General features: G+C 23.7%; 1 protein-coding gene across 5 annotated transcripts in view; it reads left to right on the top strand.

The window, feature by feature from the left end:
* Positions 1-5136: 5136 nt before the first annotated feature.
* Positions 5137-25909, top strand: part of LOC112688946 (histone deacetylase 4) — a 47483-nt gene continuing 26710 nt past the window's right edge. For 3 of the 5 annotated variants that reach the window (XM_025562388.1, XM_025562390.1, XM_025562392.1), the window contains exons 1-2: positions 5137-5517; positions 12554-12676. In XM_025562388.1, coding sequence (XP_025418173.1) covers positions 12637-12676 — 40 coding nt within the window. In that variant the 5' untranslated portion in view covers positions 5137-5517; positions 12554-12636. Of the gene's footprint in view, positions 5518-5634; positions 5735-12553; positions 12677-14538; positions 14631-25909 lie in introns of those variants that run through there. The other 2 variants (XM_025562389.1, XM_025562391.1) reach the window with 2 other exon arrangements.

A 25909-nucleotide genomic window follows, 5' to 3' on the forward strand; every position in this document is an offset into this window, starting at 1 on the left:
CAAATTCGATCAATCACTTTTTGGTTATCATAGTCAAGTCTGGCCTATACAAAAATCGTAGACGATTGTATTCAACTAGGATTTTGAGGTCGCGTTGATAAGGTTATTCTGGGACCCTATAACTATATAAATCAAGGCTACCTAAACCCAGTCCCGCGGGCTCCAAAATGGCTCGTCAACGCATTTGAATTAGTCCGCTATTGGCAATATGGGATCTTGCCTTGTAGAATTCGAGCAGATTTGAATCAACATATATTTGCGAAAGAGCTTTTACTGCTCTAACTTATGTAAAAAATAAATATCGCAGTTCGTCAATTGTGCTTCATATTTCAGATTTGATGTTATTATCAACATCAGATTTATCACCAAATATTAAACAATTATTAGCTAATAAGTCCCTTCATATGTCTTACTAAAGTTTTTTTTTTTGTTGATATAATTAATACACGAGCGATTTAAAATGTTTGATTTAAGTTCTTCTATATTTAAGTATCTGTGTATAGAATTTAGATGAATCATAACGTTGATGGATCGGGCCATAGTTTTACCGTACATATAATTGTTTAAAGACGACTCCAAATATTGAAACTATTAAAATTGTTCATTATTTATAAATTTTTTACAGGATTAGGTCTTAAGTAGTAGTAAATGGTTAATTTTAGTCTACGAACTTTAAGAGTAAAGTTTTAGTGTTTTCATTTTTTCTAGATACCTATAAAACTATATAGTATTAACGTATTCGTATAAAATGTCGATGTCATTCAATAATTAATTTGTTTTCAATTAAAAATTATAATTAACTCAAAAATTTTATATAACCTTAGCTTAACATGTATAAAACAACTTATATTAATTTTTAGCCCTAATTTATAAATTATTCGAAAACTTTGTATAATTTGTTATTATAATTATTATAACTACTTGCATTTTATAATTTCATAAATATTTTTTTATTATATGCTAGTTAAAAGTAACTTTTTATGTAGAAAATATGTGACTTCTATACAATTATTATAAGCCTAATACCTATTGGGCCATAGCGGATAAATGGATATCTATTAGTATACAGTATACTGGTACTGATTAATCGGTAGACGGTAAATGATTATAGAATTTTATATGGTATATTTATGTGATTTTTACTACAATTTATTAAATTGTGACATAATTTATTTTTATTGTAAGAATTTTTAGAAAATATATTTATAATGTAAATATGTTATAAATTATATATATATATATATACATATAATACAATTTGTTCAGGGCCGGCGTTATATAATTTTGACAGAATAGTGAGACAAGTATTTGCCAAATTAAATTAAATTTATACCGTTCATAATTTCCTTGAAAAAAAAATTATTGAAGTATAAAAATGCGTAGTTTTTCTTTACAATAGTTAAGGTGAAATAAAAAAGTTTGATCAAATAATTCAATTTTAATAAATATTAAAAATCATAAAAAAAAAAAATAAAAAAATACAAAAACAAATATTATATTATACGAGTCCTTATCAGTCAGCAATTTTTAGATTTCTAAATCAGTAAACTTAAATCAGTCAACAGCGTACTACGCACTGTCGATTTCAATGGGAATAAAGAAAACAAGGGGTTTTCCATATTTATATATTAACACTAATGCGGAGTAAATAATCACTGAATAAATTAATTAGTATATAAGTTAAAATTATTACCAACTACCGAGAATCTTTCTTATATTATAGATATTTTTTTTTTAAGTTATACAATTGCCAATGGCTCCCTGCTATTAAGAAAATTTCGACGAAAAATTTATCTGGGAGGTGTGACCAGTACTCGACTTGGAAAAATTAAAGAAGGGACTCTGTTTTTAAAAAAATAACGTCCCCAATACTTTTTAAGCGTTATAATTATAGCGTAATAATAGTAGGGGGACGCTAAAATTTCTGAAAATTAGTTGGGGTATTCCGTCCCCCTGTGTTCCCTCTCAAGTCAAGCACTATGTGTGACGACCCACCATTGCTGCTGGCTCGGCTCTGAATGTGTAAATTTTTCCTGGAATGTAATAAAAATATAAAATATGACTATTGTAAATACCGATAAGTGTTCAGTGTCTGTTACGATAGTATTAAACGCTATGCGTCTATACCGTTATCTGGAGTAATGACTTGATTTATAATGATTAATGAGTATTTTTTATTATAATGCTTTATGTTGGGTACCAATTAAACAAGACATTCTGTCCACTGTACAATTTTTATTGGCTTTTGAAATCATAACTAACTGGAAATTGATATCCTACTATTCATAACATAAAAATACTGATAGGGGACAGCAGCACATATTTGAATTTACTTTAAATAGTTGTATAAACGAGTAAAAAAAAAATACTTTTTATAAAACACAACTATCAATTTAAACGAAAATAATCAGGTTTTTATTTCTATACATCTAAGTGAACATCATTTATTCCGTAAGTAATTTAATCGTATATTTATTGATAGTTAAGTGTACATCTAGTTAAAACTATATATATATTTGTGACATTGGTGTATTGAACTTAGTTTTTATGTATTCTATAAAAACCATTTTATATAAGTATATATCTGTGAAAGTGTGAACCACTCATCGTAAAAATATGTGTTACAAACTGATAAAAAACAGATATTATATCTCTGTTGTTATAATATTACATATTCTTTAAATTCTCATTATTTACTAACGACGCTGGTGCGTTGTGGATTTTATTAAAATATTAGAAAAAAAAAATTAATAATTGTAATTCATATTTATTAATAATATTTAATGCATATTTGTAGTTGCAAATTTCAAAGTACACAAACATCTCAATGTGAACATTTATGTTATTTAAAATGTTATAATTTTGTTTAAATTCAGTGGCATAGCTATCATAGGGCGAAGCGGGGCAGTGCCCAGGGGCCCTGGAGCACAGGGGGCACCTTGAACATTTCTGAAATTATACTTCCCTAAAATAATTAACAATGTTGATGGTATTTAACTTTCCTAATCGTACGTGATGGTTCCAGTAACAATCAGTTTTTTATAATAGGTACCTCCTAATAAACGGCATTTTCTTTTTACTCTGCACATCTGTTAATTATCTGGCAATTAATTTTATTTATCATTTATTCATTTCTTAGTTTCACAAGTAAACCCATTTTTAGACATTGATATGAATTTAATAAAAATTGTTGTAATTCTAACATATATTTTTAAAAATATTTCAAAAAATAATTAATATTTTTCAGTTATTTTAATTTCCAAGTAAATTTAAGTTCTGTTAGTATATTCGTTTTAATTACCAATTATTGCTTTGAAATTGTATAACCATGGTTTTCTAATTAAGGAACGCTTACTTAATTTTAAGTTTTGAATTAGTGAAGATCATAATGGTTAATTAATGTTTATTTGATTTGAGAATTGAACGAATAGAGTGAATAGTGTATACAGTAATATATGTTACTCCATATACGAATACGACGTTTAAGTAGATATGACATATCAACGTATCCATTAATTTTCGGCGAATTATCATTATTACGCAACACGTTAACCATTACGCGGTACGAAACTAATCAGTTTTTATCGATATTTATACATTTTGTTGGAATTTTCCACCACGACACGATATCAACTATCAGGCAACAGATTTAATATCGTTGAAAAATATTGTTGTAGTTTGCAGAAAAATATCCGAATAATGAACAAATAAATTCGTGTTGTAGTGTTAGAGATTTAAAATGTAATATATTTTGCCACTTAAAGGTTATAAACTTGCCGCCTAAATTGTTTTAATATAGAGCTTTTAACAAAATGTATATGCCGAAGTAAGTAAGGTATGTAATTTTATTAATGGTCAACAGTTTATTATAATATTTTTAATCTGAAATACTATCATATCTATGATTATTAAATACAAGTGACTGAAATATATTCATGTGCCAAGTGTAGGCAATAAGACGCGATTTTTAATTTTTAAAAAATGAACTACTGTTCAATAGGCATTTCGGAAATTCTTTTAAACGCAATCACAGGGCATTTAATTGATTCAGGTGTAGATTAGGTCGTAACTGTACGTATTAGCACGCCACACAATTTTTAACGTAAAAAAAAATCTGAGCGTTCCGCATTGAATAATAATGTATGCAGCGGACGCGCGCTGTCATCAATACAATACACTCGGGTGATAAATTCGATTTAACATCGTTACACGGTAACCGGTAAGGTGTATTAACGGTACGCAAGTCAATCCAGCGTTGACGACTAATGGTGCCATGTACCTACTGTAAGAAAACAAATAGATAAAAAATGAAAAAATAATAAGTAGGGTCTACCGTCTACCGGTATTAGAACAAATACTACAATTGTGACTGCTACGGACATTTTACCACCACGCACAAAAACTACTACGACTTTAAAATATTATTCCATTACAACAATGCGATGGGCGGACAGTGCCAGCAACAGCTGACCACCGTGCTGATATGATATTACGTATTTACGTCCGAGCGCGATGAAACGCGTGTGCGCGCGACCGGGTCGTTCCGAGAATCATCATGTACGCCATTGGCAGCCGGACCACTGCGACACGCACGCACGCGCACAAGTTCCGAACTAATGGTGCACGCACGCACATCGCGACGGCGGCTAGCCCGCACACATGCGCGCGCCCAGTGGGCCAACGTTCGGATATCAGTAGTGGCGTGCGTCGTCGGTAAACGTGTATGTGAGGCACCTCTATCTACCTGTACACGGACACAGAAAAAAAAAAAAAAAAACAAAACAATATTCCATTATTCTAATAATAATTAGTTTAATTATTAATCGCCCATCGACTCGCATGTACACGTCGTCGTCGCCTAATTTTTTTTATTTTTTTTTTTATCACAGTTTGTGCGAATCACTTTTTATCGATAAGTGTTCGAAAAAAAATAAGTAAAAAAAAACAATAAATAAATAAATAACAAGCTGTACACGTCGTTTGTCGTCCCCCACTCCGCGTTCCAAGTTTCAAGCAACTGGTTATTCATCGTCGCGGCACCGACTGTGTATCGATACAGAAAAATAATAACATATTATTACGTGATTACGTCGCACGTCTAATATTATGTATTCATTTATACATATTTTTATTAATATTGAACCATAAACGTACACATAATATATTAATAGTAATAGTATTAATGTTCACTAAAAAGAATAAATAAATAAGACAATTCTGTATTTACATTTGTGTAGTGATTAGTGATTACGGACAGTTTCATTGATACGCGGCAATCGTATTCGTGATATTAGTTTTTTTTTCTTCTGTTTGACTTGTGAATATTGCTCCAAATAAACAGACTTTGTGTTGTTTTTATTTACCCATTCTTCGGTCGGGAATGTATTTGCGTAGATGATAACAGAACGGCACAGGGACAATGGTATCCTCGTCGATATTGATAAGTGTGCGCGCGTGAACTTAGCCGTGTGTACGACGCGACAGCACAGTCAACAGCAGTAGCAGCTGCAGCATCAGGTAATTGTTATATAAGCTCATACTTTCATTAAAATATTACTCACCTTTTTTTGAGTGATTAGAACTTATTATTTATGACCAATAACTTGTAAATAGTTATCTTTTTGTTGCCCTCGTATTTGCCCGTGTATCATAAATTGTTTTAAGCATTTGGGTGTGTGAGAATTTTTACATTAAGTTTATTTATTTAGTAGATACCTACTATGTCTATATAAAGGTATGTATGTATTTTGATTACAACAATTTTACTTCGCCTAGAACCTTGAATTCGTTTTTAATTGTAATATTTTTGAGCAAACTGATATGATTGAGATCTTATGTTTTAAATGGTTAATGCCCATCTAATAGGAATTGACATAACTGGATGAAATGCCTACCATTTGTTTGATTTTTCTTCAATTTAAATTATATTCATCATATGAATGTATAAATTATAATTATTGGTATGGGTAATACAATACTATTGAAATCATTAGCTCATTTTTTTAAATTACTAAATTTTAAAGATTTGAGTACGACATTAATGTTTTTTACTTAGTGTTCTTTGTGTTCACAGTCGGTACAGTTTAACAAATGTACCTAGTTAATGCATTACAACATATTTACCTCATTTTATACAGCAAGGAATAGTCAATCTATAATCTATAAAAAATCCTATCTAGCTAATGAATAATTAGATGGCTATTTTTACTTTAGTAAACTGTACTAAGAACAACGCCGTTGAATAATTTAAACAACATTTTTTCAGTTTACAGATCCAAAAACTATTACTTGAATTTCCCTTATACTTACAACTTTTTTTTGAAAAATAGATTTTATTTTCAATAACAAATTTTAAAATAATTTATTAATCTACATTTCACTTAGACAATCCTTTTATTGTGGGATAGTAAGTAGCAAAGTTTGAGTAATCAGACTTAATTTTTTAATAAAATACTTAGCATGATATTTTAGAATTAGATATATCATCTAAAATAACAAAAAAATTAATATATAATAAAAATAACAAAATTAAGATTAAGCGTTTCGGTTTTGTATTCAAGATCTGTCCGATTATAAAATATAATAATTTTTATTTTTGTACTGTCTAGTCCATGATTTTGCTTACCTATGTAAAATTTATTGAGATATGTGAAACATCACACATCAGTCAATATGAATAGTTACAGTATGTTTTCACTCAACATTAAATACCTACTTATTAACAATTTTTTTATTACTATTTAATGATTATGTTATAAATAAAAACTCTATTTACAACATTTACTTGTTTTAGATTTAATTGGTAGGTTAGGTTACTTTTGATAGTATTTTGTATATGTTTGGTAGATATAATAAATTGCTTTGTTGTTTATAATTGATTTCTATATTATTCACATATTTTTTCCTAATAAATGTATTGTTAATTTTTGCTCTTGATTCTTAGATCTTATAAACTATATTAAATTAATTTGTATGGGACAAAAAAATTATCTTAAAAATTTTTTATACAAACCTATAAATTAAGTGCTTCAACTAATATATATTATAATTATAAGTATTACTAAATATTATATTTAATTATACATTGTTATATAAGTTTAGTATGGTATGTTAAGAATTAAAGATTAGCCAGAAACTGATTTTTGTAAAATATTAAAATTTAATTATTCTAAACATTTGTTTACTAAGAGCTATTCTGAAACTTATAGAGATGGAATTTTATAAAAAAAAATGAAACAAGGTTCTTTTCAAATTCATTTTTATACCTAGTTGAAAATTTAACATTTATTTTGGTTTCTAAATTTTGGCATCTTTTATGTTTACATTTTTAATTATATTATTTTCACAAAATTGTAAAAATGTTAAATAATTATTTATAGTAATCACTTAACAATACATTTCTATAATAAGTTATTTATTACATTGAATCTAAATAAAATTATTTTAAATTTATGTAGATAATTTTTAATATAAAATTATTTTTTTAGGCTTATAATACTTAAAAAAATTAATTATATTCATTATTCATGAAATTAAAAAAACACTAATATATACTTTGGTGTAATAAATCCATAATTTTTTAATAATATCAATGCTATCAATCAAGTTTTAACTTATAAATATTAGGTGGCTTTGTTTGAAATTGTAAACCCGTAAATTTTTATAACTTAATAAAACTAGTAATAATAAATTAGAAATATTATTTACGTTAAATATCGATATTTTTAAAAATAATATTTGATTAGATAATTAAAAAACAGTTGTGCCTTAATTCTTTTTTTCTTAGAAAACCTCAAAAAGTTTTCAGTTCTTGTCAAGTTGCTGGATAATATTAGCACTAAGATTAACCTAAATAATTAAGATATTTTTATAACAATACACCATCATAAATAATGTATAATAAATTTATGTTAAATTTTACTATTATTATGCCTTAATGATTATTATAACAGCAAGTTATTTCTGGTTTTTTTAATATATATAAATAAATATTATTATTATATATATTACCAATGTTTACTGTGTTTATGTAATTTATGTATACTAAATTTATATAAAAATATTGTGTACAATATATTTCAATTATTTTTTATAAAACTAATAAATCATATAATAATTTTATTTTATTTTTTAGTTTGACATTAATGATATTGGGACAATATTTGACCTACCACAATTTTTAATTATTGTATTACCAACTTTGTAAAATACGTTATTATTCTTTCCTAATTTGAACTCTAGCTTGAGGAAGTCATTAATAGTAAAATTTTAATTTTTTATGAATTTGTTTAAGAAATGCTGTAGATTATTTATTTTATTCGATATTTAATGCATATTTTAGAAACTTTCAAAACCCTTAGTTCAAATGTTATAATTTGTATCAATTTCCCATAGTTAGTAGTTAATATTTAAGTGTTGGTATTTATCAATTTGTAATAAAGATAAACTATTATTTCTATTCATTGTTGATTCAGGTGTTATTCCATTTTTTATTACAAATAGTTAAAGAAGCTTTGTGACATTTTGTGATTATATAAAACATTGTTTTAAAATAAAATAATAATACTGCTTCTGTGCAAATTTTTGTGAAGTTCATGTACAGTAATTATATTAACTAGTAACTAGTTAACTAGTATTTTTATTTTTTTACCATTGATTTAAATTACCTGTTATTTGTCTGTTATTTTTAAGACTAAATTTATATGTAAACTATTTAGTTTAAGGGTTTCTTGGTATTAAAGAAATGTAGTTTATTTATATTTAATATTGATATTGACATTCAAAGATCAAAATGAGAATTGCATAAAGTTTTTTAGGCCAAAGTATCCTAGTATTTACTTCTTCTATTTAGAAATGTATTTATCTAATCATATAAACATTTAAACTGAGAGTTACACTATAATAATAACTTTTTGTTGTAAAATTATTATAGTTTAACATTTTAGTGAAAAGTTTTAAGCTTTTATTTAAATATGGTAAGAAGATTGTATCTTCATTTCTTCAAAGTAAGGTATTTAAAAGTTTTATATATTTGATTTATTCTATATATATATAATATAGACTATTTAATAGTTGGATAATCCTTTAATAATAAACAAATTTATTTGAAGTATGTAAACTATAAGTAAAATATATGTTATACATTTTTTAAATTGATTTTCTCGCAATCTGTTAATTTTGTTCTTAAAAGTAATTTTTCTCTTTATTGAATTATTTTTATCTTAAATTTTTTTTAATTTTTGTGTAATTATATTTCAGAATTTAAGTAAAATATATAATCTAATTTAATCCTTCAAAATAATTTGTTTTCAAATAATAATTTTCACTAATCTTAGTATGGTTTTTAAAATTTTTTATTATGTAATTTATATGGTAACGTAAATTGTATTTGTGTAAGTCTTGAAAAATACATCTATTTGGAGTAGTAGTTAAAAGGGGTATTTAACATCTATATTTAAAAATAACAACAATTAAAAATAGTATATGTTACTAGTATATATAGTATATCTTTACATTTAAATTGTTTCCAAAGTCTACATAACTATTTAACCCTATGTAAATTATTTAGAAATTTAAATTTTATAAACATATTAACACTTAAATGAATGCTGTACTTTATTTGGTACAAAATTTATTTATTGTGAATTAAAGAATGAAATCTGTCTGAGGTCTTACATATGTTACCTACTTGTGTTAAAGGTACTACACTTGTACATCAGTGTCATTTTAGTATTAACTATATTAATCGATATGTACACTTGTCACTTGTAGACCTGCAACATATTATAATTAATTTTACAGAGTTGTGGATATTATTATTAACAAATTATTAAATCGATTTGTATCAAATACTTTTTTAGATAAAATATTTTTTAATTTCATATTATTTTTGGAAATTAGAAAATGTTGTGTATAATTTATATGCTTATAAACTTATTATGAATATGCTATATTATATTATGTTATACATATTGTATATTACATATGTCGTGTACTAATATTAATATTATGCATATGTTTATTACTATAATTTAAGGATGACATTTTTCTTTAAGTGTAAACATTTTACAAGCATCCTTTTAATGTAATCTGAAAAAAGGGAAAGGAAGAACTTCAAGCTTTAAAAGAATAATTCTTAACAGATAAAATAAAATTATATTTTACTAATAACTCTATAAATAAAAATGTCAAAACTATTCAATGGATATAATTTTGCATTGTAATATATTCTTGAACAAAATTCTAGGCTATTTGAATCATTTTGCTTTCATTTTTGACCCTATATACCTGCATATTACATATTTCATAAGTTTTTAATTTTTACATAAAACCTATAATTTTAAATAATTTTTTTCAAATGATAAACTTTCAACTTAACTCTTAGATAATACTTGGCTGTAGAACATATTCAAAATATTTATTTGTCAGATTTTAACTTCTACAAATGTTAAATATAAAAAAAAAAACAAAAAATAAATTGATTTTAATATTAAATCTAATGTTATTAAATTATATCAAATTAATTATTTTATTGCACTAAAGAATTTTAGTATTTCTTATGTTGTGAACATTAACCTTAAAAAAAAAAATTATAACATTTAAATTTTGTTAAATTTTCATGGCTTGATAATCAATTACTAAAAGAAAAAATTGTATAAATTAACTATTGATTTAATGTTTGTAAATATGCTCTGAAAAACATTCTTACAAATTATAATTTTCAAATTCGACAACTATAATTTATATGAAACTTATCAATGATTCTGATTTTCTTTTGTAAAAATGTTTGTCTAGTTTTATTTATGTACAACTAAATAAATTCTAACTATCAATATTATTTTGTGAGCACTAAAATTTTGATTAATGTTTTTTTCAACTATATTTTGTTGATTTCTTTCTGTAGTTATTCTAGCTGAATATAACAAAATTATTATTTAACATCAACCATCGATTTTATTGGTTATATTCCTACTGTATCATGAGCTTTTACAGGGAACAGTTCTATAAATATATGATTAATAGAAAATAATTGGTTTTTAAATAAGTTTAGATTTCATTAAAAAATTGTTCTATGGATTTTTTTCAGTTATTTAATAATACAGAAAATAGTTTTTCTAATATCTGATATTTTGTTTATGGTAAAAGTAGCTATTGAATATTACTTATTTTAAGATTAGTCCTAGTTAAACTTCTAATTTTATCAATTTTTATGAGAATTCATAAGAACATTTAAGTATAAATACATACGTAACAAAATAGAATTCAAAAAAAAGTTTAATTATTATGCTTATTCAATCAGTGATGCTGTATTTGTTATTTTTACTAAATATTAGTAAATTAATCTTCTGATTAACTTGGTAAATGACTTATTTTAAGTACCATTTGTATTCAAATTTTGATTTGAGTTATTTTATGAATTAAAATTAGAACTTATAGCACTTAAAAACTTTACAATAAGTGCTAAAATATGCTTTAAAAACATATACATTACTCATGCATTTTAAAATTAAGAAGTATGTATAAAAAATAAAAATTATGAAAAAATAAAATCTTGTATTTCGATTTATTAGTTTGTTAACGTGAATAAGGAACTATTTTTCGTGTACGTGTTGTTTTCATCAGCCAAAAAAACCAAATAATAAAAATAAAAATAATATTTTTTATTTAAATCAATAAAAGTAATTCATAATTATACTCTTATACATAGCGTTATTAAATGGTCGCGTTTGTATTTCCGTAATTAATGTGATTATATACATTTATAAATTTAATTACATAACATATCTGTGGTAAGAAGATAAACGGGCCACATAGTATTTTCTTTAAGTAAAGTTATTTATACCTTAATGAATATTATGATGAGCATTGATTAATAGATAATGTTCGATATTGGTGTTTTGATTAATTTTCTCTGATTGTATGTATATAATAATAATTATTATTTCTTTATATAAATGTGTCGTAGAGTCCCAGTTAAAGTTATAGTCCGAATATAAAAGATAAAAATTGGCAATTGTATCAATTTTTATATTGACATGAGCAATATATTTTTTTCGTTTAATAAATAGTATAATGTTGAAAAAAAATATTTGAAATTTGAAGGGTAAGTTTTTCGCACTTAATTTCACGGGAAACGTAACTATGATTTATAATATAGTTTATAAAAGCTCTTTGTGGGCTGTTTAGAACTATTGAATATAATATTTAGATATATTAAATATTAAGACGTAGTTTGTTGTTAGTATGTATAAAATACTGCACGTAATTCATACGGTTGGTCGGGGTAGGAATTTGCTGACTAAATCCTTTTAGTCTAACGACCTACCGAGGAAACCACATGAGCGATGACGAACAGCCTGCGAATTGACTATTTCAATGAAATTCAGTGTTTTTTTTTTTCAATTTAATAAAATCCATTTGGTATTTTATTTGTTTCTGAAATCTTGATAAGATGAGTTTGTTACATGTTATAAAAACGCCTGCTTTGTCAGCTATACATTTATAAGTAAAAGTTATAATTAATAACCATAGGCATTGTTATTATTTTTTACAGAAACATGGGTGGCGCAATAAAATGCACTGACTAGACACCACCGATGTAACGTTTATTTTTTAAAGCCAATTTTTTATTGAAATATGTCTGCTGATCCTTCTGAATCAAACAGTCAGATAACAGGTTAGTGATTTTATTTATTTTTAAATCTATTAATAATTATTTTTTAAAATTGTAATATTATAAACAGTATAGGTAATCATATTTTCATTCTGATACAATTTTCAAAATAAAATAGAATTTATTTTAGATCCAAAACATCGTTCAATGTCTTAATTTGTTCTAGTAAAATAGTATAAATTATAACTTAATGTGCTGAGATCATCGAGCTGTGAATAAAAAATGACATCATTTTTCATATACTATTTTGATTGGATAAAATATAATGGCGGATATTATTATATTACAACATTATAATTAATTATAATATACAAAGCAATAGTAGTGAGTGTTTAATGTTTTCTAGTGTTTATAATTAATAAATTAAAATTTACTTATTAGTAGCTTGAAATTTAATAAACGTTGATTTTAGTATTTTAAAAAACGATGAATAAAAACATTACCATGATGTTATACCAAAAAAAAATTACAATTTCTTAACTATAAATAGTTTTTTTACATAATTTGGACGAATATAATACTTTTATTTTCTTATTTAGAAAATAAATGAGATACGTCAGATTGAAATGTGTCATAAGTTTTCCTTAAACGATTGTGATGTAGATAAATATTTATTAGGCGGTGAAGTGTGGATTAACGAGTCTATAATCTATATATTACAAATTTAGAAACCACTATTATTATGAAAGTCTGAGGTTTTCTTAGTATTTTTATTTTTCCAAATATATACATGTAAAATTTATATAAGTGTATATGTGCGAGCGCGATCGCATGTGTATGTTTTGTGTGTGTGTATCAGTCAGTGCTAATGTAAATGCTATTATATTCTATCGTACATCTTATTCGTTTTTAATTTTAAAATATTGATTAATTTTATTGAGTAAACTACAAAATGATATTTATTTCTCAAATTGAAGATATATAAATTACAGTCGACCATAATTTAACATTAATAACAATAATATTAAACAAATATATTTCCCCGGAACACGTGCACCAAACGTTATCAGCCGACTGATATTATTTAATAGTTTATTATATAAACACACAATATATATAAATGTATACACTTTATACGTAGTAAAATCTTTTGCCGATTTCAACCTCTTAAATATTAAAATTTTGAAAAATCCTTACGTAGTGGACAGTGAAATTATAATATTAATCTATTCTCAAAATGTTAAGTCAATAACTCTAATAGGTTCTGCTCAGCGTTGATTATGAATCAGAGGAACACTTTCGTTTTTATATTTAGATAATTTCCTTAGTTAATATTTATTGAGGCTTGTATTCTTACTTTACTATAAAAAGCAATTTATTTTGCTGATAATATCTAACTTCATGAGTCATAACCAAGATTTAGGTAAAATGGGAATAAAACATTCAATCACTATTGGAAAATTACATTGATTATTGAATTTAAATGAGTTATTTAATTACTGTTGAAAATGAGGATAGTTAAAAAATTGTACATATATTTATGTAAGTTTAATTTTATATTAAATTAGTATTGTTTAAAATTATATTTGTGTTTATACATTTATTACAATTATGTAATGAATGTACGAAAACCGTTACCATAGATATTACGAGTTAAGTAATTTAAAAGGTACCGGAAATAATATTTTTATCATTATTATCACGGTGTATATAATCTCAGCAATCTATAAAGCTAAGTGTTGACCCCAAATTTTACTATAATAAATTTATCGCGTTGTTCTCGTCCACCAGATTCTATTTCTGTGTTGCGCGCCATGCGTTATGCCTTCTCCCGGACATTGTCGTCACCATGAGTTTTAAAAACTCAACGTCACTAAGAGTCATTTTTTTATTGTAATTAATTTGTTTGCATTTTGGTTAGTGATAAAATTAAGATTTGGTTGTAATTTAAATGTGTAAAGTCAAATAGTGCTAGAACGTGATGAATACATTGGATTACAAGTACTTCCTTTATGAGGTAAACCAATTAATAATTGAATGAAAAATGTAAAAAAAACTTACACTTTTGTAGTAACTATTTTTCATTGCCTTTAATTAATTATTAATAAAATAAATTTTAAGTAGTTAATATATCTGTAAAATATATTTAAAAATAATGTGTTTAATATTATAGTATCTTAATCCTTAAATAATTATTTAACATATAGATTATCGTATTTATGTATTGTGAATTACAATAATAATATTAATTATAATATAACAATAACATAATAGTTAAACCTGTGTTGTCCTAAAGTTTTTCTTTTAAAATGTTGATGTACAATATTTTTTCATAAGTTGGTTTCATTTTTTAAGCAATTTGCAATTTTTATATGTCTAAAAAAGAATTTCCTCTGTCCTCTCTAACCTTTTTTACATTCATTTTAAATCTTTTAATGTAATGAGTTTAACTAATATTTTAAATATTTCCTAAAAAGTATTATTTTCGTATAATTTTATTGAACTTAAATCAAATTAAATTATTTATAAGCAATAAAATGTATAATCATAAAGCAGATATTTGATAACTAATGTTTCTGTAATAACTTGCTAAAAGTACTCATTTAAACTCTATTTTATAAATATTTAAAATTTTTATAACAATTGAGTAATATTTTTTCTAAAAAACTTTATATTTGAACATCTCAAAAAATCTAATAATACGTGTAATTGCGTAGCTTTTGATTATGATATATGATCAACAATAAAATAACTCTACAAATTAATTATAATAAAACTTAAAAATGATTTAAAATTCATTAATTTTACAGGAAATTTAAATCGGTTATTTTTATTGTTCACGATTAACTAAGCATTGAAAATATAAGACTTCATAATAAAATATACTTCATATTATCCTTTTAACGTAAAATTAATAAATAATAATTCATCATTCTAAATTTTATATTTTGACATAGTATTTCATTTTAAAAATTATGAAAAAATTGCACGACTTTATTTCGAGAACTCTATCGTATTTTTATATGTGTGTGCCATGTAATGTAACAATAACCAATGATTTAGTGTTGTTCATGTGCCAGAACTTCCCGTTTTCTAATTTTTGTAACTAATTTTAAATCCGGAACAGAGTGAGGAAGTTAACAAAATTGTGGTTTTTCAAATATGATAATTTATAATAATTTTCAAATAAATAATATTATTATAAGCACAGGATTTTACACTTTAATCAAATTTTAAGACACTCGATATGAGTAATTACAAAAAAATGATTTCCCATTTGAGGATGAGGCTCAGTATTGAATAAAAAAACCTATGTATATCTCTTTATTTCTTAATAAGCCGTTCTCTGCATAATCGTCGTCGTAGATTTAGTACGTAAATATAGTTATTATAATTACTACTGATACTATAAATCTCAATTATTAAATTTTATTGGTATTTAGAAAATATATTTTTTCTTAATTTTCTCTTTCAAAAATACTATTAAAAAATGATAGTATTTATATGTTCTCATAAGTTCCGTTCAAGAGAATGTCCATATATCCATACTTCATTAAAACAAGTCCAGCTGAAATAACTGAAGTAAAAATACACAGTATAAAATGTTAGATTTAATCTAGCTTTCTATCAATAATGAAAAATAATCTATTAAAATTAATACATACTCCAGAAATTTACACTAATGTATAATCTTAGTAAGTCTAAGCTGATTTCTTATAATTATAATATTGTGTTTTTACATTTTTGAAATAAATCATTATTTTTGTCGCATAGTTTTTTATTTTTTATATTTTATTATTATTAATATTTTGAATTTACGAACTCTTGAACACTGCTATGTGTACAATTAATTTTAATTTCAGTTTTAAGTGTGTATTTATGATATAATTTTATTAAGTTTTAAATATTTTAATTATGATGAAATATTAAATTTAATACTAAATATATAACAGTTAAGTTACATTTAGAATATATTTAGTAGCTTAAGATATATTCAGGGATGATAGAATTTTTTTTCACTTATGATAAAATTGAGTTATTGTCATCTAAATTGATTTTTAATTTCTCATATTCGTTAAATATTAGACAGGATAAAGTTGGAATTTTATTTTAAGTTTCTGTGATTCACATTGAAAAATGCATCAAATTATTACTAACAAGCGACTTATTATTATTCAGGTATATTATAATATATATTATTATTTAATATTTTATAACATTTAAACTGTAACATAATTAAACATTTTTATTTTTTTCTGGCTATATATATACTAATAGTTCTGTAATTTCCACACATTATACATAAAACATGTATCAAATTAAGTTATTTGACATCTTTATTATAGTATAAGGTTGAATAAAATGTATTATAGTTTATAAATTTAGTATAAAGTTTAAATACACTTAGTCATAAAATATGCTAAGAATAAACTTATTGTATATTCCTAAATAAACGCTGGAGATCGAATTTAATTTTAAAAATTATTTAATCAGATATGACAGTGTGTAGAACAATATCGGTATTCATCATAATTATAGACTGGATATAATTTAATCGCAAGCTTATTAGCACATTTTTAAATTACTCAAAACTTGATTAGTATGTTTGAAGTATAATTAATTGTATGGAAGATCTATAATGAATAATAATGATAATGACATGGTTGCCACTAGAACTGTAGTCGTGAAAAATAACCAATTAGAATTGGTGAATTTATGAATTAAAGATATTTTCTTAAGTATTTTTAAAAGTTCTGGATTTAATAACTTAATAGTTTACAATATAATTATTTTTTTCGATAAATATACATTATTTTTATATAAAATTCCTTATTAGTTATAAGTTTTCCTATATAATCTTCATACAAGAAGTTAAAATAGTTGAAAATTTTGAAAGAGTTCCTAATAATATAATATTCTCGTAAATGTATATGAAACTGTTCATATCAAAGTCATATCTAAAGATATGAATTTTTTATTTAAGTAATCAATTTATGTACGTTTTTTACAACTCAATGCATAATATAGACTACGTATATATTCCCACCCTTATTATATGTATTATTATATTAATTGTACCTTTTATGCCGTTTATTACAATTAAAAATAATTATATTACATTTTAATAGATCTTAAATGTAACTTTGTATATTTGTTCGTTTTCAAAATCTAGTATATATTTGTAATTGTTTTATTAAATCTGAATTCTTAAACATAATATGTTTATAGTATAGGGTGTCTCAAAAAGAACGCAGGATTTATATTTGCCATAAATTGAATTTATTTCTTTTAAAAAAACATAACAAATATATCATTCTCTTCAAGAGAAGTTATGGTTTAACAGTAAAAATCAATATTGAGCATATGACCCTCCCTACTAGCCCTTAGGCGATTATTCTTTCCATAGAATTTACCATCGCTCAATTACACATTGCCCCATTAAATTCGTTGAGGATACAACGAATTTCTTGCTTCAGTTCCAAGACATTTCGAATTTTATTCTGGTAAACTCGTGACTTAGTATATCCCCATAAGAAAAAATCATACGGCGTCAAGTCGCAAGATCGAAGTGGATAGATTTGGTCTTCGCGGAACGAGATTAGTCTGTTCAGGAACTTCTTATGCAGCAGAATGATTGTTTCTCAAGTTGAAACCAAATATTTCTTATGGTCATTTGGTTCAAATAAGACCAAAGAAAATTATTGAGCTCAGTAGATATTTTTGTATGGTTACAATATGACGGCACAACTTATTACTTTTCTAAGTTGTCGCGATAGACCAAAAAAAAAAAGTCAATAAACAAAAAATATATGTACATGCATGGTGCGAACCAGTACAATGTACCTGTGGCTATACGATAGTTACTCGTTATCAGTGTATAATCTCGTTTTTCATAATTATTTATTGCCTTTTTCTAAATCTAATTTATATATTCGTGGGATATACAAAAAATAAAAATAAATATTTTATATTTTCTTTAAAAATTCGAAAATTCAACAAAAGAGTGGCACAAAAATTCGACTTGAATTCATCTCGCGATAGATCTGTTGGTTAGCCCTGACATAATACATTAACTCAATTGTATTAAAATGTTTTTTTTTTTTTTGTTATAATATTATTTTTATTCTATGAACTAATAGTTATATACCTTTATAACTAAATTAATTTTTAATTTTGTTTGACCCGCGATTCGTCAGTATCTTCCTTGTTCTATTGTACCTATGTTTTTTTTAGAATTGGATTTTTGCCATTTATGATAATTCTAACAATTAATCTTATTTTTCTTAAATAAATATACAACTTATTGTTGAAAATATAAATGTGCTCAATATCTTACAAAATTATCTAATAATATACGTAAGTTCTTACTTTCATATTTTTTCACGATATTTATAACCATAAATAAAATTAATACTTAGAATATCTAAAAAGGTAGAACAAAGTTATTGAAATTCAACTATGTTTTCAAACCTAATAAAATAAATTTTAATAAATAAAAAATATCTGTTTTTTTTGTAATTTTATACCTTATTAATATTTGTAATTTAAATATAATTTGATCATAATTAGATGAATGTAATGAAAAATTTGTTAAAAATGAATATTTATTTACAGTAAATTACGTGTGTATCCGTATAATAATTTTTGTAGTTAGCTTTGAAAATTGTAAGAACGTAAAGAAAATATGAAACATTTAAATGTATAATATATCAAAATATATCAAATAAAATATTCATAAAAATATAATTTAATATTATCTAATTTTGTAAATAGTTTTTATGAAGTATAGTCAATTAAGTCTTAATATAATTACCAATTCATTTGAAGGAGAGATATTTAAAAGTTTATGAGTTTTATAATAAAGAATTTTTAATAAAGATTGTAATAATTTTAAAATTTAGTTTGAGTAAATTCTGAGAGTGATCAAGTTTGTTGTTTATTAATTTGTATATATACAATTGTCTAAGATATTTTTAAGTGGAAATTTCTAAAAAAAAAATTTAAATACTTTTATTACATTAGGGGTCTATCAACTACATACATTTCAAAGATAGAAAACGTACAACAAAAAGAGTTTATTAATGAATCAAGTGATAATAAAATATATAAATATTCATATATGTATATAAGTATAGAATTAAGACCCCAAGTATTTTAAAAATATACTAATTATTTAAATATTGGATTCCAAACACGTCACTTTGATTTCAACAAAATGTTTATAGTTTAAACGCTTAACATCAATATAACATAAATAATATAATGTAGTAAATAATAATCTATCATTGGCTAAGAGTAATTTTAAAAATGTATTATTGAGAAGTATCATTTAATGTGAATACTATTCTATTAGGGCTGTATTGTTAAGGTGTATCATACTTAAAGATGTTGTGTTTTACGTAATATGGATATCAGTTAGTGATATTTTAAATGTCAAATATTAAGCTAATATGTTTTACATGATATTGTACTGTTTGATGTATTTTTATCAAATACATTATTTTGGTTTAAAACCCGTACAAAATAAATACATGTTAATTGTGATTTATTTTTAATTTTATAAACGTAATTATTATATATATGTTTTCTTTCATTTACTCTTGTTTTCTTTTCTTTTTTTCTTTTTCGATGTCCCATTCTGAGTTGATGAAAAAAAGTACGATTCTTTTTATAAATGAATAATTTTTACAACGAAAAGAAGACAAGGGATCGCGTATGCCATGGTAGGAAGTTGAGCGAGAGAGAAAGACTAAGGATTATTATCAGAGAGACACATGGTTATAAATAGGTGCGTTTATATTTGGCTTGATGCTGTTTTCTTTGTCAGACAAGCCACGTGACCTTGTACTGGTCCGCTATTTATAATTGTGAACATTGGGCTGCCGCTCGATGATTGGCTCCACGCCACCGCCATAGAATCATAACCCAAGGGTTATGTTAGTGTTATTATTATTGTTATTAAATTATCATTATCGAAAGATTTTTTTGTAAAATATTGTTATTTAGTTTCGTCTCTTGTGTACCGACACATTCTTTATTTTAAATAACATTGTTTCTACAAGATATTTTAGTGTTCTATATAGAGTTTATAATATAAATTCTTTGTAATACAATTATTATATATTATTACAATTATATTATAAGTATTAAACGCTAGAAAAATTTTGTTTAAAATACATCTTAATATTTTTATTTATTACAAAACCAAATTATTGTATTTATAGTAAATAAAATATAATACTAAATTTATATTATGTATAAATGAATTAATTGTGAACATCCAATATTTTTAAACACTTCTATTATTATTTAAATCTTAAAAAAATTAAAAACTCAATATATTTTATATTATTCTTTTTTTTTTTTTTTATAATTTATTCCAAAAGTTTCATAAAATCAATTTTTATTTTAAAATATGATTTTAAATTATGATCCATAACAATACTCATTGAAGGAAAAATGGAATTTTTAATTTGGAAAATCGAAATCAAACAATTTTGTTGCTCATTTAAATTCATACTTGACAAATAAAAATAAGTTAAGAAGGAAAACATTTGTGCTTTAAATTGCTTACAAAGAAACGGGTTATGAATGTGTATTAAAATAAAATTTTAATGCGGGTAACAATATTTTGTATTACATTAGTATATTTCTGACTAGCTCAAAATGCAATGTTTTAAGTTGATATTCTCTCCTTTCTTATCCCTTTAATGTTTGCTAAGTTTTTCAAGAAGGGAATGTAATTATTATCTTTCTTTAAAAAAAAAAAATTGTAATATTTTTCTCAATATCCTATAAGATAAATGTTGTTCAAGAAAGAATACTAAAGTTAAGGAAAAAAAATACAATTTTTGGAAAGCAATCCGAATTGTACCTACACAATCGCAAATTTAAATTTTATATTTTGTTTATTTGTGTGTTTATAACTAGATCAGGTTTTTATACTTACCATCGAAGTTAAAATTATTTGTTGAAAATATTAAAAATATTTATGTAATATGTAATTTGGAGCTAATATATTACTATTTTTAATTATTTTAAGTTTGGAGAAGTAGTATTAGTAAAGTATATAATGTTTATGTTTTTTTTATGTTTATAGGTTTCTAATTTCAAAAACTATAAATTATTTTCTAAATTAGCTTAATTTTTTTTTTTTTGCGAATTTACTGAATTCAAAATTATATTTTACTTATTAATATAATAATTGAATACCAAAGATATTAACGCTTGTAATATATATATTTTTTTTTATTTTATGCCTGGATTAAAAATTATTGGCATAATCGACAAAAACAAATAGATAATCTATTTAACCATAATATTCAAAGTAGATTAGTAGATTATATTTACAAAATGTGTATTATGTTGGTATATTTATATTATATATTCTTAATTATGATGTTAAATATGCTAATTATGTGAATTTGGATATGCATCAATTTGAAAATGATCTTTTACAAAGTGAACCTGTTAAAGTATCAATTTATCATAGATTAAATATAGGTACATACATCTGTATAACTCTAGTCTAAAAGATGAAGAAAAAATTGAAGGATTACTTTTGAAAGTACAAGTTATGATCACCAAATTATTATTAAAATTATTTAAATGTTATTCGAATTGATAATGATTAAAACTCAAACCATAATGACTATAAATATTCAATTTTAGTTGCTTTTGGTTTGTGTAGTTCTAGTTATTTGTGTACTTATTATAAATATACTTAAAAATATTATTTTGTCTTTTTAATGTTAATTTGGATTTAAGACTGATAAGTACATGAATTGAAACTGACGGCTTCAAATTTTTGTTTTACCTATGAATTAATGTTAAACACATAATATAATATAATATTGTGATAAATTTTAGATTAAACAATAAAACATCTAAAATATTAAAATTGGTAATTCTGTATCATATAGTTTACACTTTAATATGTGTGTTTAAAAACAAAATTAAATGTATAAGAAAATATACAATTTCATCTTTCAAGTGTCTCTATAAATAAATGCAATCTAAACAATTTCTTAATACGATATATAAAGTTGTTTATTTTTATTATTTTTGTCTTTATATTAATAGTTATTTATATATAAACTGTACAATGTTGGTGGCTGTTTTCTTGTTGTTAAAATTATCAAGTTACTTTTGACAAGTATCCTCTAATGACCCGACTTTATATATAAACCCAATATCTCGTATTAAGTACTTCGAAAATTATAAAATCTATTTTTTCAGAAAAGTTTATAATAATTATATAAATGTAAAATAAATTATTAAAATAATTTTCCTGATATGTAGTGATTTTTAATTATAAAAAATATGCGAGAAATCGAGTTAATTTACTATTTGTTCTTAAACACAACAATTGTTTATCAATTATACAAGTATATACCTAAAATATATAGTATTCATTTTGATTTCTATTATAAGATATACGTATAGATTTCTTTATGAATACAACTGCGATATTTGATTATTCTTATTTTATCGAACATAACTAGTTTAAAATTTAAAAAAAATTGAAGAATTTAGAGTCATGTACCATGTATTTAAAAATAATCGAGGCATTTTCCAGGTAATTTTCTCTTAAATTTCTACGTTGTGTGAAAATAATCCAAAACTATAGCATATATCTACACAGTTTTTAATGTGTATATTATTACTATACTGATAATATTTTGTTATTGTTTATTAGTGATAGGTTTTGTCTTCTTTAACTTAGATTATTTTAATAGCTTTATATTAATTATTTAAAACCCATTGTATTTAAATGTTTCACGAATTATAATTTGTGATGTTTTTTTATTGTGTATGAACTGTGCATACACCATTCATACACATTATTAAAACATTGGATAGTGTATAAAATAAATGTTAAACATTTGAAAGTCAATCTTAAAATGCTCAATTTAAAGAGTTATGAATGAATATTAAAAATATATATTATAAACAACTTCAGGGTTGTTCGTTTTTCTTCCGCCTACTATTAGTTTTTATTTTAGTAAAACTGTCTAAAAGTTTGCTTTTTAAATGTGTAATGCAAGAAGTATATGTATTAAAGAAAAAAAAATGAAAAAACAATAGTCACTAGATTGTAAAGACGTGATATTTTATGTTGTTTGGCCGTCTTTCATATCTGGTTAGCAAATAGTAAAATATTAATATTAGACATAATTTAATTGTGTGATGAATATTAAATATGAATACAATATATGTAATAACCAGGGCTCAGAAGTTGTAGCACTAAAAATGTTACTTTTTAGCTCTTAAATATGCATTTAACTTGAAAAAATTATAAATTTAATAGAAAAAAAATCTAATTTTACAAAGTTTTTAACTCATAGACACATTTTGGACTGATTGAATTATAAACTGTTAACAAAAATGTTAAATTACTTAAATATATTTATAAAAATGTACTTGTTATTAAATTATTTTATATATTTATCTTGGAAATTATTCTGGATTATAAAAGTGTTTAATAATCTAATGTAATGATACAATAAAGGAATAACAATGATGTCACTAACTATTATTACATCAAATTGTCGATAAAAACATAAAATAATAATTGACGAGGTCTATTTATTTCCAATAATTCATGTATTTTTAAAAATATAACCTAGTAAATACCATTAATATCAACATAATGTATAATATAAAAATATACCTAAAAATAGCATTATAAACCCCAAATTAGCAAAATAGCTATGAAACCCGTAAATATGCAAAAAATAGCAAAATTAGATTTTGTGTATGATATCCAAGTAGTTTGAAACATATTTGTATCTTACTTTGGATGTTCTAGGATGAACCAAGAAAAATATGCATTTGCTAGAACTTCCTAGCCCTGGTAATAACGTTTATATAAATTATCTATAACCTCGTAGGCAAATAGTATTTTGAAAGTAAGGGTAGACAAAACTAACACTCTTTATTTAAGGCATTTGTGGCATTTATTTTAGCTTTAATAAAAAAATGTTAACCTAGTTTAATTAGTTTATCTATAATAATATTCCTCAAAGCCTATTTGTATTTGTGTCAACAAAGCTTCACAAAAGAGTGTTAATATTAACATACTTCTAGCAACTCGAAATTTATTTTTTATAGATGTATATAGAATTTGTTGAACTAATATAGTTTTTCAGTTTAGTATTCGGATATGATACTACAGTCTAACGTCTAACTAGAGCCCAAATATTTGAATTGCAGAAATTGTTGAAAATAAAATGTATGGTATTTCACTGTAATTTTTATTGACTAACCTAAAAAAACAAAGGTGCTAAATTTGAAATTTTATTTCATGAACACTAGTGTTGGTAATTTTTTCATAAAAATAATTGTATAAATGTAATTTTGTGACAATAAACTAGTGATATTGATGTTTATTAATTATTTATTAATTAAACTATATCATTTATAAAATATAATCTAATGTTGGTACTCATATTCTCACTCTTAAGAATATTAGGTGATATTCATTAGGTTAACAATTTCTGTACAGAAAAACTTAAAATCATTTATAGCTTCATTTTGATAAAATTTGTATAATTTATGTTCTATAAATAGAAATTATGTCATTCTTAAAAAAAATATAAATGAGACTTAACCTAACCTTACTTATTGATAAAAATTATTAGTATGAACCACATGATTATTAAACAAAATTACTATCCAAAGAGAAAAACAATTATTTTAACCAATTTATTTATTAGAATAATAAATTTGAATAATTTTATATTACATACTACGTATTTGATCATAGGCGAAACTACGGGTCAGGCCAGTCAGGCCATGGTCTAACCTAATACTAACGAAAAATATGTATATATTATATATTTTAATAATTATTTAGACATTATAAATAATATATTTATACATATAAACGTATACATTTGTACGTTTCATATAATACTATAGTATAATATAGTATATAGGTACAATTGCTACAAATAGGGATTATAATAGAAAATAATAAGTCTATTCTATGTATTCAAATAATCGGTTTTATCAGTTATTGTTTAATTTAGACATTTGACGTTTATTTTTATAATTATATTATAGGAAATAATAGTTAGTTTTACGTAATAATACTTTTTATATTTTTCATTTGGCCTGACCTAATAAAAGTGTCTAGTTTCGCCTATGTATTTGATGATATATAACTGCATTAAAATAAGTAAAATAATGTATTATTTTGCTTATTTTAAATAAAAAAAAGTAGTAATAAATCTATTTTTCTGCATCAACGTAATTAGTAAATTGATACAAGCAAATGACACGTACAAAAAT

Source organism: Sipha flava, unplaced genomic scaffold, assembly GCF_003268045.1.
Source record: "Sipha flava isolate LNK unplaced genomic scaffold, YSA_version1 41_pilon_pilon, whole genome shotgun sequence".
NCBI lineage: Eukaryota > Metazoa > Arthropoda > Insecta > Hemiptera > Aphididae > Sipha > Sipha flava.